Here is a 12,267-nt window from a genome sequence, read left to right as displayed (position 1 = left end):
AATGTCTGAATATCGACAGAAACCGAGATTCTTGGGTTATAAACATATATTACACGTTTCATCAAAGTGTCCACAAGATAAAAACGTGATGTTTCGTAAAATCAGGGGCCATAATCCATGAATTTACAGCCCGATACATGCAAATATCGAATGCAACAGAGATCCTTTGGAGATAAACCTATATTTCAAGTTTCGACAAAATCGGATAAGAATTGTGACCTGTAGATTGTCCAGAAACAAACTGTGAAAGGAGGGGCGTCCCGACGGACAGTAGTGACATCAATGTGCGCCGACATGAAAATGTGGATGCATAAAAACTCTAATAGACCCAGTAACTAACTAGATATCCATGCGATTTCTAAAACAAGAACTGTAACTCAGTCAAAGTTGCTGATAATGTGTATATTTCAAGTTTCGACAAAATCAGATAAAAATTGTGACTTGTTGCGGACAGATGGGCGACAACAATATACGTCCACTTGAAACTGATGGCGTATAAAAACCCTTCGAAATCATTCTGTCCTACATTATCATTTCGACCTAATAATCATGATTGAAGCTGAAATTCATTAATAATGTTAGACATGGAGAGTTCACGAATTCGGGATTAGCATCTCATGGGCACTTTGCTAAGGTCAAAAAAGACAGAAGAAACTTTACACGCAGAGTTGGATGTATATGATCAATACCTATATCATCCTTGAAAGAAACAACTGCATCCTTCGGGTCTTCACAATAGCGAACCGTCTCTACTTCTACTGGTTGATCTGATAACAAGGCCTCAAGAAAGTTTTGAAGGTCATCCGTATCAGCTTTCTCTGGAATGTTTCTAACTAATATTTTATTGAGATAGTGTGGTATCTTCTGATATTTCAACGCTTTGTACTGATTTTTACCAATTGTATGGGTTCCTTTTTCGATAACACCTTGCACAGCTGAAAGACATTAATATATATTAAATGAAAGACATGGAAATCTAGATTAGTATTTTCTTACACCGGTTAAATGTTTGAAACTTTGTATAATGGAACTAAATAATTTATTTTCTTTACATATATTTCATTTTATCAATCATCTAGATGTGTCACAATTTTTGCATTGTCGTTGCATTTCTAAATTAGTGCTTTGGAGAGCTTTGTCTGTTGCTGGAAAAATAATTTTCCATTTGCCATGATAAAAATATACAATAATATTAGGAGGTTCAAATAAGATTGTATGGTTCAGCCACTACATCGCATTTGCAAGGGCAATGTCAGTTAAAGATTAATTACAAGTGATACTTATTTCGTTGAGCATTACACTGACAGCAGAATTCCAAGTATATAATGGGGTACAGATCGCTTTTGAACAAACAACCCTCTTAAAACATTGAAATTTTGGTTGTAAAATATCAAAATGTGGATATATAACTTAAATCCCTGAAATTCTAAATAAATAAAGGTATAGCATGGCGTACAAGTTTTGTCCCATTATATAACACTCCTCTTTCTGTGCCAAAATGTGACTGAAACAGGAACCTTTAATATTTTGGTCACAGACATACTGGTAATTCTTTTTTATACTTATAACTATTTATTCAGTTGATCCTTCAATTATACTTTTTAAATCAGTGCTTGTGTGTGTTTAAATTGTAAGCCAATGGTGCCTACTTTGGACACACTGACATTTGCAACTTATTTGAATGCTTTTTTTAAGGTACATGTAGCACAATTTACCAAATTCTATCCAAATCCACCATTAGCTTAACTCAAATGACAATAATTTATATCGGTATTTGATAATATATCACTCTTTTTGCAAAATTGACATTTTTAATTGAAAATCATAACGTTTTTGCCTTAAAAATCCCTCACAAAATGCGATTTCAAAGCAAGTTTGAAAGTTGTAACCAAGGGACATAACTCTTGTATTAAACGAAATCGCTTGCTTGGAAATCTTTTAAAACAAAAATGAATTATTATATGAGTTGAAATAATGGTGGATTTTAGTACATTACAAATGACAATTTGGCATAAGAATGGTATATTATCAAAAATAGACATAAAATATCATGAAATGAGCTGAAAATAGTGGTGGATTTAGGTAAATTGTGATTCCGGTTTTGTAAAAATAAACTGTTATGCTTACCTTCTGATGATTCAAATTCCACTAAAATACCGTGCTTCAGTATAACAGGATCTTTTCTTAAAGGACCACCTCTAGATTTAGACTTATTTTCAAAATATAAACCAAATTTATGTAACGGAATATCTTTCAGTTCACCCTCAAGTAGGACGCAGTTATCTGGAAAAGGTGAAAATTGATATCTCAAGAAAAGGGAATTGTATCAGGTATTAGAGGCAGACATGACTGTTATTTAAAAAATCTAAAAAAATAAAACATTTACCAGGTAGATACAATTATGCAGGTACCAAAACCCTCCTGATCCTTCAATTATCAAAGTCTTTTGTTTCATTCTTTTATATTTTAGGCATGGATGGAGAATTTGTACATTTAGGCACAACTAGTCAGTGAAAAATAGACTTACCACTTGTGTTGGTCTCTGTTTCGGCAGCTGCCATTTTTTTTTTTTTTTTTTACTTCTCTCTGGCACTTTAAATGAGTGTCTTTTCCCAGAACAGTAGTACTAAACCCTACTCTATTTCGAATTCCAACTATCACTGGTTCATCTACATGCACGCCAACACATACACTTGCCCTTTAAACATTGTAATGTTAAATAGATTGAGAAATGAAAAACATCCAAAATCATGAATTTTATATTTGTGTTTTATTTGTTCAAATTCTATTTTGCGATGGAGAATTCGCTTCGCTTTTGTGAGAATTTCATATCACCTCTATTCTTTATTAAATTAGAAATAAATTTTCTTTATAAAATTGGCAATAATTAAGATTATTTCCAATAATTAAGGTTATTTCAATCTCCATCCTTATCAAGGATGACCTTCTGGAGTTTTTAATGTGGATATAATTAAGGTTATTTCAATATTGATCCTTATCAAAGGTGCCCTTCTGGAGCTTTAATTGTATGTTGCTTTTTATAATAGGCACTTTTATAATGATATAATGAATTTATATTTTGAAACACCATAAACTCCATGGTTCTCAACACCGTAACGCTCAACTCCGTAACATTAAGTTTTGTTACAGTGTTGAGAAACCGATACGGTGTTGAGGTTTGGTTCACCAACGCTTAAATTAAATCTTATCTTATCAACATAATTATGTAGAATAACATGTAGTTCCTCTAATATTTCACCGGAGTGGATATTTAGACCGGGAGCCCATGGGGTCAACCTAGCTGAAAATTTTCGCCTATATGGTATCAAAGTATGTATATCTGGTATCATCAGAATGTAAGTCTGCCAGGTTTCTGGTGGTGGGTGTGTAATTCAACGCCCTAAATGCCATGATCCCCAACTAGGCTAGATTAGCTCAAAAGTGTACCACACGAAAATGTAACTGCAATGTACCGTACATCTTCAGATATTACAAAAAAACTCTGACAGACATTTCTAGTGGTGGTGTGGTATTCCACGCCCAAAATGCCACGCCCCCCCCCCCCCCAACTTAACTAGGTATTAGTATCCTACGCATCCTGGAATTAAATTTTTTAGAACACGCGAACAGTGCCTGCGAAGCTAGCCTAGTTGGGGTCGTGGCATTTTGGGGCGTGTCTGTTAGGGGTAACCCACCTCACAAACTGTCTGGCAGTGGTCATTCATGACTCCTGTGGTGGTACATAACAACTCCAAAGCTATTTTAGGTTGTACAGATTTAAGCTAATCTAGTCTAGCTTTGGTCTAAATATTAGATAACTCTTGTCGAGGATACTCCACCACTACAAATGTCTGGCAATTACATAGCTCTGTCAGGGGTATCCCACCACTAGAAATGTCTGTCAGAGTTTTTTTGTAATATCTGAGGGGGAAGTGTTCTCAGGGGTGCTGTAAAAATGACGGACAATGTATATCTAGGGGGGCTTCGAGAAAAATGTTCAAATTGAACTGCCGGAAACGCTATTTCCTGCACTCTGGGCAGCCTCGTCAATCGTCTCTCTCCCTTTCACACCGAAGAAATCGATCAATTTTCATGCAAGACCCCTCATTTGAAGAAAATTTGAGCAGAAAACCTCAAAATAGTCCTCTTTGAAGATCTGAAAAAGGTAAAAAATCAAGAAATCTGGATAAAATCCGTAAACACTGCGAATCCGATATCAAATACCGATGATTTTTTTCACATGGGGCGAAATTTATGGTCGACCAATTTTAGTTATACGGGCGTCCTACCAATATATTTCATTTCCAACCGTGTGTTTTATTTGACACCCGTATATTTCATTTACTACCCATATATTTCATTTCCAACCGTGTGTTTTATTTGACACCCGTATATTTTATTTACTACCCATATATTTCATTTCCAACCGTATGTTTTACTTACCACCCGTATATTTCATTTACTTCCCATACATTTTATTTCCAACCGCATGGTTTTTATGCCAACCGTATAATTAATTAGTGTTAAAAGTATTTTTTATCAAGATTTTAATGTGCTCCCGATAATATCGATCAAATATTCAACGAGTTTTGATGTGTCTGGAATAAAATGTTCAATAAATTACGTGTTCTTGAAAGGTTTAATATATATATTTTTTTGTAAAGTAGCAAACTGTTATGTAAACATACTTTTTTTTATAATATCTAATATAAGGTTATTGTTTATTATATAAAGTCACCAATTTAAAAATATCATTTTGAGCATTATCATTTCGTATAAGGGCATATTATGTTATCTCAACACCGTCACATAATTTCAACACCGTCACGGGAATTCAACACCGTCACAGAGTGTAAAATCTCTCATTGCTACTTTTTCTTAAAGTTAAAAAAACATTTTATAAGCGGACAGAAATACTAATTGATCAGTCTGTGTTTCTGAATCAAGAAATCAAATACAAAATCATGTTTTTATTGCTCTACACTTTAATACAATTACAAAATGTGGAGCGATTTGTGGTAAGTGGTATAAACTACAAATTACAGCAAAGAAATTATGACGATATAAAAAGAAATTTTATTTTTGAAGTGTAATCCCCTTCATCTTTTCAGAAGGGTGAATGTTTTTGCGTTTTCTGGTTAATTTAAAATATTTTTTGACTATACAATACCGTTACGGTGTTGAGATTTTGTAAAACACGTTCCACTAAAAGCTTAATTCTAAAGACTGCATGTCAATTCATAACATAGGACGTAGAAGATACTAGTTGTCAAAACAAAGTCAACTAGATCTGCATAGCAGATATGAAAGCTTTCATATTAACTGCAAAGGGGGTTATTAGAATCTATTGAAACAATAAGTATAAATGTCATCAGGTATCTGAAAAATAACATTTACCTTATAAACAAGATGGGGAAAAATACAGAGTATGTTAGATAAGACGACGTGGTAATCTGTTAGATAAACATACATGGAAGTATATGTTAGATAACTACAATTTATGGTATATTTTAAACCAAGGAAGTGGCCTTTCTAAAAATAAAAAAAAAAGGAAAATATATTTCATACAATTGTTATACTGTTACTGTTATGGTGAAGAAACATGATTGTTTATTTAATGTTGTTAATGACAAACATGTAATCATGTACATTTTTTAAATGAGAACAGTTATGCTACATGTATGAATAACTCTCAAAAATTATGTTTTCATCAATCCAAGTATTTTTTTATTTGTATTACTTGATTTATACTGAATAAAGATTACACAAACATACAAAATGGTGTTGGCTGTGTGACTGAATTCCTCGTTGAGAAGTGGTATCGGGTGTCCCATAGAGAAGAAGCAAACCCTCCTTGTGATACACTTGTGAACATTTTAAAAGACCCATTTCGCTGTGTTCCAGAAAAATTCCCATTATAGCTAGTGCATTACATGGTTGTTGTTGGGGGAAAGGTGGGTCTTTTCTATTGGCAATGATTTACTTTTTATAGGCCCACATTGAAATGTGGTCGTATATTGTCGTCGCCCCCCTTTTGCTGTTAATATCCGATTGACTTTAAATTTATACGCAGTGTTTAAGGTCATAAGACGAAGAAACCTTTGATTTGCTCTGCCCAGGCAACGTTCCTGTGCTCCGATTGCCTTCAAATTTGCACAGTATGTACCTTGGGATTCTAGCTATCACATATTAAAAATAGAAGAGTGTTGGATTCCGAGAACGTTCAAAATAAATTCAAAACCCACCCCCAACAATCAAAGGTTTTTTGCTTAAAAAATTGCCGTATTTTATCGAATTTTTATTGTTCTTGATAAATGAGGATTTTCTCAATTTAATATGTGATAAATATCATCGCGGCGCAGCCAACCGCTAGAAATTTCAGAGATTTGGACCACTGGAAGGGTGCCTCAGCAGTCAAAAAAGGTCAAAATAGGCGATTTCGGTTTCTAGTGTCGATACATCGTTACGGTCATTTTAAAAAATTGTCTTTTAAGGATAACGTGTATAGTACCAATACCTATCACATAAGGAAGAGGCGATAAAATCTCTTTGCATTTGCAATTTCAAAATTAATTAAAACCAATAATAAATTCCGAAAATCGTTTTTTTGCTAAAACTCTTTTTTTTTTAATCGGATCAAAATCGGAGTAAGGCACAGAGTCCGGGGTGGTAATGGGCGTTTTTTTTCCAAATTTCATGGTTTTCGGACAATCGGCGCCGGTGTCGTGGCGAAATTCCTCTTTTTTCGCCCTTGCTGAAGCCGTAAATCGCGGAAAAAGCCGAACGGCAGGAACCATGTGAAGAACAAACGACCTGAACGAATGCAGGTATCGCCTTGAATTTTTCAGGGCACCTAGGTACCAACGTGAAAAGTTCCTCGCCGGAATTTGGTAGTCATGGTACCTTTGGTTCCAGCGCGGCGCATGCGCGAAGTCAAAAGAAATTATGGTCGATTTTGGGATTTTGGGTATATTTCGGAGTGGTTTGGTAAGTGACGGTATATCTAAGATGGCGGTCAGAACACAATATTATAATAACTTTAAAGAATGAACAAATTTCCGCGACCGGGTTGATTTGCTCTGCCCAGGCAACGTTCCTGTCCTCCGATTGCCTTCAAATTTGCACAGAATTTACCTTGGGATTCTAGCTATCACATATTAAAAATAGAAGAGTGTTGGATTCCGAGAACGTTCAAAATAAATTCAAAACCCACCCCCAACAATCAAAGGTTTTTTGCTTAAAAAATTGCCGTATTTTATCGAATTTTTATTTTTCTTGATATCTGAGGATTTTCTCAATTTACTATGTGATAAATATCATCGCGGCGCAGCCAACCGCTAGAAATTCCAGAGATTTGGACCACCGGAAGGATGCCTCAGCAGTCAAAAAAGGTCAAAATAGGCGATTTCGGTTTCTAGTGTCGATACATCGTTACGGTCATTTTAAAAAATTGTCTTTTAAGGATAATGTGTATAGTACCAATACCTATCACATACAGAAGAGGCGATAAAATCTCTTTGCATTTGCAATTTCAAAATTAATTAAAACCAATATTAAATTCCGAAAATCGTTTTTTTGCTAAAACTCTTTTTTTTTTAATCGGATCAAAATGGGAGTAAGGCACAAAGTCCGGGGTGGTAATGGGCGTATTGTGTCCAAATTTCATGGTTTTCGGACAATCGGTGCCGGTGTCACGGCGAAATTCAACTTTTTTCCCCTCATGGAAGCCGTAAATTGACTTGAAGCCAGGGTCCTTGAAGTTGTACAGCTGCACCCGGTGACCGATATTTATTTAACGGGGAATAAGTGATAATTCATATTATAGCAGTAAATAATTAAAATATTTCATAGGGATTATAATAATATGTATATCTTGTCTGGGTACAGGGTTAAAACCAATATTAAATTATGAAAATCGTTTTTTTGCTAAAACTCTTTTTTTTTAATGGGATCAAAATGGGGGTAAGGCACAGAGTTCGGGGTGGTAATGGGCGTATTGTGTCCAAATTTCATGGTTTTCGGACAATCGGTGCCGGTGTCACGGCGAAATTCCACTTTTTCCCCTCATGGAAGCCGTAAATTGACTTGAGGCCAGGGTCCTTGAAGTTGTACAGCTGCACCCGGTGACCAATATTTATTTAACGGCGAAAGGCAGGTGACAAGAACAAACGACTTGAATGAATGCATGTATCACCTTGAAATTTTCAGGGTACCTAGGTACCAACGTGAAAAGTTGCTCGCCGGAATTTAGTACTCATGGTACCTTTGGTTCCAGCGTAGCGCATGCGCGAAATCAAATCCAGCTTAACTCGAAAACAACCCTGTCGGCACGAAAAACATCAAAGGAGAAATTCAAATTTTTGAAATATTCAAATACCAAACGTTCTACCATGATCCAGGCTATCCTGAAATATATTAATTTCGGTAATAGGAGACATATTCTCTAGGTCACGACCAATTGTATATGTTTTCAAGCCCATAAATGTGGATTTTTCACTAATTGTCATTTTCAATTCAAAATGGCGTCCATCATTTGCCGGAAATCAAAATTGTGTTCTCTACCGTTTTTCGGCTTTCCTTCAAGGATTCGGAAAATATAATTGCCTTGTCTGTAAGTAAAATATCAAAAAAGCCTTATGTAATTTTCACATTTCAAGATGGTGGCATTTCCGGTTTGAACTACAAACTCAATTTTTTGTGTACGAATCAGGCAATCTGACCTATATTTCGTCGAATTTTTTGAAAACTTTGATCCTTAATTTCATCAAGGGGAGATAATTTAGAAAATTTCTAATGATATTTTTGAAGTCGCATTGATAAGATCTACTTACATTCTAAATTTCATGAAAATCGTGCAACTATTAAAGAAGTTGTCAAATTGATCTCAAATTTCAATTCAAAATCACAGCGACGAATTTTCGAAATTCGAAAATTCGAAATTGCAGATTTTAAGTAAATGTTTCAAGGCACCCCTCAAAAAAAGAATTAGTAAAATAGGTCAAATAGTTACAAAGTTAGAGTAATGTAGGTCAAATGAATTTGTTCGTAAAATTCGGTGATTTCGGATTCGAAAAACGATTTGGAAATATATTTAATCAACATTCGCACCCCATTTTTGGGGGGGTAGGTCAAAGTTTCAGATTGATCCTATGGTTAGATTCTGAGAAATCCGATTTGTAGAAATGACACAAAAAAAAAAAATAATAGGAAAAATGAGCAGAGCTACATCAAACCTAATTTTGAGTCCCTCAGTGATAAATAACTTGATTCAAAATCGTATTATAGCCCCAACGACGATTTGATGAATGGAGACCGTAACGTTATGACAAAGTCTAACACTGTAAGTACCAAATAGTCATACGAGATATGTGCATCTCATCAAATTCAGCTTATACCATACCCACAATAATGTTACGGAGTCAGTGAGTTCAAGTTAGACAATACGCTGACCTTCCACTGACCATGCTTATAATATAAAATCTGTCAATGACAGCTGATTCATTGTTTAGTTTTTTATATGATATATTTAATATCAATAATATATGTATATGCATGCTTTATTTTACTTTACACGACCTCTAAAAATGCCCCAAATCGTAAAAATACGACTTTTTGGATTTCGATCTCCTTTTTTCGGCTACCCCGGACATTTTCAAAAAATGATACAATGATTTCACACAACAGGCCAGCTATTAGCCTCTCGATTGACAAGAGTTTCATCGCCCTCCATTCATTATAACCAATGTCATCGTGCCCTAAAGAATCAACAAATCAGCTTGCTTATCTCTGCTTACCCTAGGCAAAAAATGCTCATCTTTGAACTCAATCATGACATTGACCTAGTGAACGCCTACACCAAGTTTGAACATTCTAGCTTAATTAGAAGGAGAGTTCTTGTGTTCCAAAGTCCCGGCCCTTCAAATTGCTTCTATTTTTCATTTTCAATTCAAAATGGTGACCATCACGTGACCGAAATCAAAATTCTGATCCGATAGATTTTTAGGCATTCCTTCCAGGATTCCGAAAATATGACGCCCGAGTCTGTAAGTAAAATAGCAAAAAAGCCTTTTTGATTTTTCACGTTTAAAGATGGTGGCACTTCCGGTTCGATCGACAAACTCCATATTTTGTGTACGAATCAGTAATTACTTGTCTAGTATCGAATTTTTTTTTAGGTCATTCTGACCTATATTTCGACGATTTTTTTGAAAACTTTGATCCTTAATTTCACCAAGGGGAGATAATTTAGAAAATTTCCAAGGACATCATTGAAGTCGCATTGGCAAGATCTACTAACATTCTAAATTTCACGAAAATCGCACAACTATTAAAGAAGTTGTCAAATTGGTAATAACTTCCGGTTCGAAATGACAGCGACGAATTTTCGAAATGCCAAAATCCGAAATTGCAGATTTGAAGTAAATGTTTCAAGATACTCAAAGAAAAAAGAATTAGTAAAATAGGTCAAATAGTCACAAAGTTACAGCATTGTAGGTCAAATGCATTCCTTCGTAAAATTCGGTGATTTCGGATTCGTAAAACGTTTTGAAAATATATTTAATCAACAGCCACCACCCATTTTTGGGGGGATAGGTAAAAGTTTCAGAACGATCCTATGGTTAGATTCTGAGAAATCCGATTTGTGGACAAAACACAAAAAAAAAATAACAATAATAATCTTAACAGAAACAATAAGCTTTCATATGTAATATGAAAGCTTAAAAATGTATCGCTTCGAGATGGTTCAATAATTCGGAACTCTGATACCATGAATGCACACTCACGAGATAATTACCCATATAAAATCGGATAAAAATTGTGACCTCCAAAGGGTCCATCTGGGGCAAGTTATGGTCCGATGCGCGAATATCGAAAGGAACTGAGATCTTTAGGAGATAAAGCTATGTATAAGTTTCGTCAAAACGGGGTAAATATTGTGATCTGTAGACCTACAGTTTCTACAAACAAATTATGGACCGACGGGCAGGGGGTACGACCATACATGCCCACATGAAAATGTGGGCGAAGGCGAATAAAAAAACAATATTATCAGTAACTTGATGCTACATTTATGTATCTTGCAGTTGAATATTGTTTAGTCAATCTTCAAAGAAGCACGTCAGTATTCATTTTATGGATCCATTTCAATTAAAACTGTTTAAGAAATATTATCAAATGTAATGGATTTCAACGCCTACCTTTCTGCATCGACTACACAAATGAAGATGGACACGTCGCTATGACCTGCTCTTATCTCGAATTCCAACCAACTGCCAAGGGATCTTTCACATGCGTGCCAATTCCAAGCAATTTAATAAACGTTATACTAACTTTATAAATCTACAAATATTCAAAGTAAAAAAGATTCAGTAGAAAATTGTCATAAAAATAACTTTAGATTTACGTCATATTTCGAACACTTAAGGTAACTATAACCATTCTAATGTGAAATTAATCAAAATTTATCACTATCAGACGCTAACCAAAATAGAGTAACTGTGACGTAAATTTAACGTCCTCTTGCAATCTGGTGTAGTACTTGACAGTAAAACCATACCACAATCAGCTGCTAACCTAAATATAATCTAAATGACATAACTGTGACATAAAATTAACATCAGCTTGCAATTTAGGGTAGCAGTGGTACTTGAGAGTAAATGTTACCACGACCTGATGCCAACAAAAATCTAACCAAAATGGCGTAACTATGACGTAAAATTAACATCAGCTTGCTATCTGGGGTAGCAATGTTACTGATATACAATATTCTAAATATATCAATTTTTCATTGTCTATTTTTGAACTATTATAGTAAGAACGACTCATCTCTACCAAAATGTTACAAAATGCATCTTTAAGTCTAATATAACTATCGAGTCCACAAATAAGTCTTACGTGTGTGTTACTGTTGACTCGATCGGCTCTTTGAATTTGTGTAAATGTATGTCTGAATTCAACAAATCAATGACGAACATGACGATTATTATTTTTATAGAAGAATTTAACACAGATAAGCTAATATTCAATGAATTAAGTGAATAGAAGACATGTCTTTAAATGGCATTTGAAATAGACGTATCCTCTTATTATTAGCACACAGCATTCTTCGTTTCTGTCTCTCAGACAGAGCAAGCGCTCATGGTGAATGGCGAAATCTCAGACGCCATAGCTGTCACATCGGGAGTACCACAGGGTTCAGTCCTTGGCCCGAGTCTGTTCCTATTCTATATAAACGACCTACCAGAGGAAATAAAGTCGAATGTAGGA

At 34.9% G+C, this 12,267-nt stretch overlaps 1 protein-coding gene across 4 annotated transcripts in view; it reads right to left on the bottom strand.

Annotated features, from left to right (window-relative positions):
• The window catches only part of LOC126821891 (protein mono-ADP-ribosyltransferase PARP14), a 47,694-nt gene that overhangs the window by 25,528 nt on the left and 9,899 nt on the right, over positions 1-12,267 (bottom strand). For 2 of the 4 annotated variants that reach the window (XM_056101205.1, XM_050550490.2), the window contains exons 2-5: positions 11,199-11,340; positions 2,528-2,698; positions 2,128-2,283; positions 690-935 (exon numbers count right to left, since the gene is read on the bottom strand). In XM_056101205.1, coding sequence (XP_055957180.1) covers positions 690-935; positions 2,128-2,283; positions 2,528-2,561 — 436 coding nt within the window. In that variant the 5' untranslated portion in view covers positions 2,562-2,698; positions 11,199-11,340. Of the gene's footprint in view, positions 1-689; positions 936-2,127; positions 2,284-2,527; positions 2,699-11,198; positions 11,341-11,483; positions 11,575-12,267 lie in introns of all 4 variants that reach the window. The other 2 variants (XM_050550489.2, XM_050550491.2) reach the window with 2 other exon arrangements.

This window comes from Patella vulgata, chromosome 5, assembly GCF_932274485.2.
Source record: "Patella vulgata chromosome 5, xgPatVulg1.2, whole genome shotgun sequence".
Classification (NCBI taxonomy): Eukaryota; Metazoa; Mollusca; class Gastropoda; family Patellidae; genus Patella; species Patella vulgata.
Note: the sequence above shows the minus strand (reverse complement) of the source record. Positions and strands in the feature narration are given on the sequence as shown.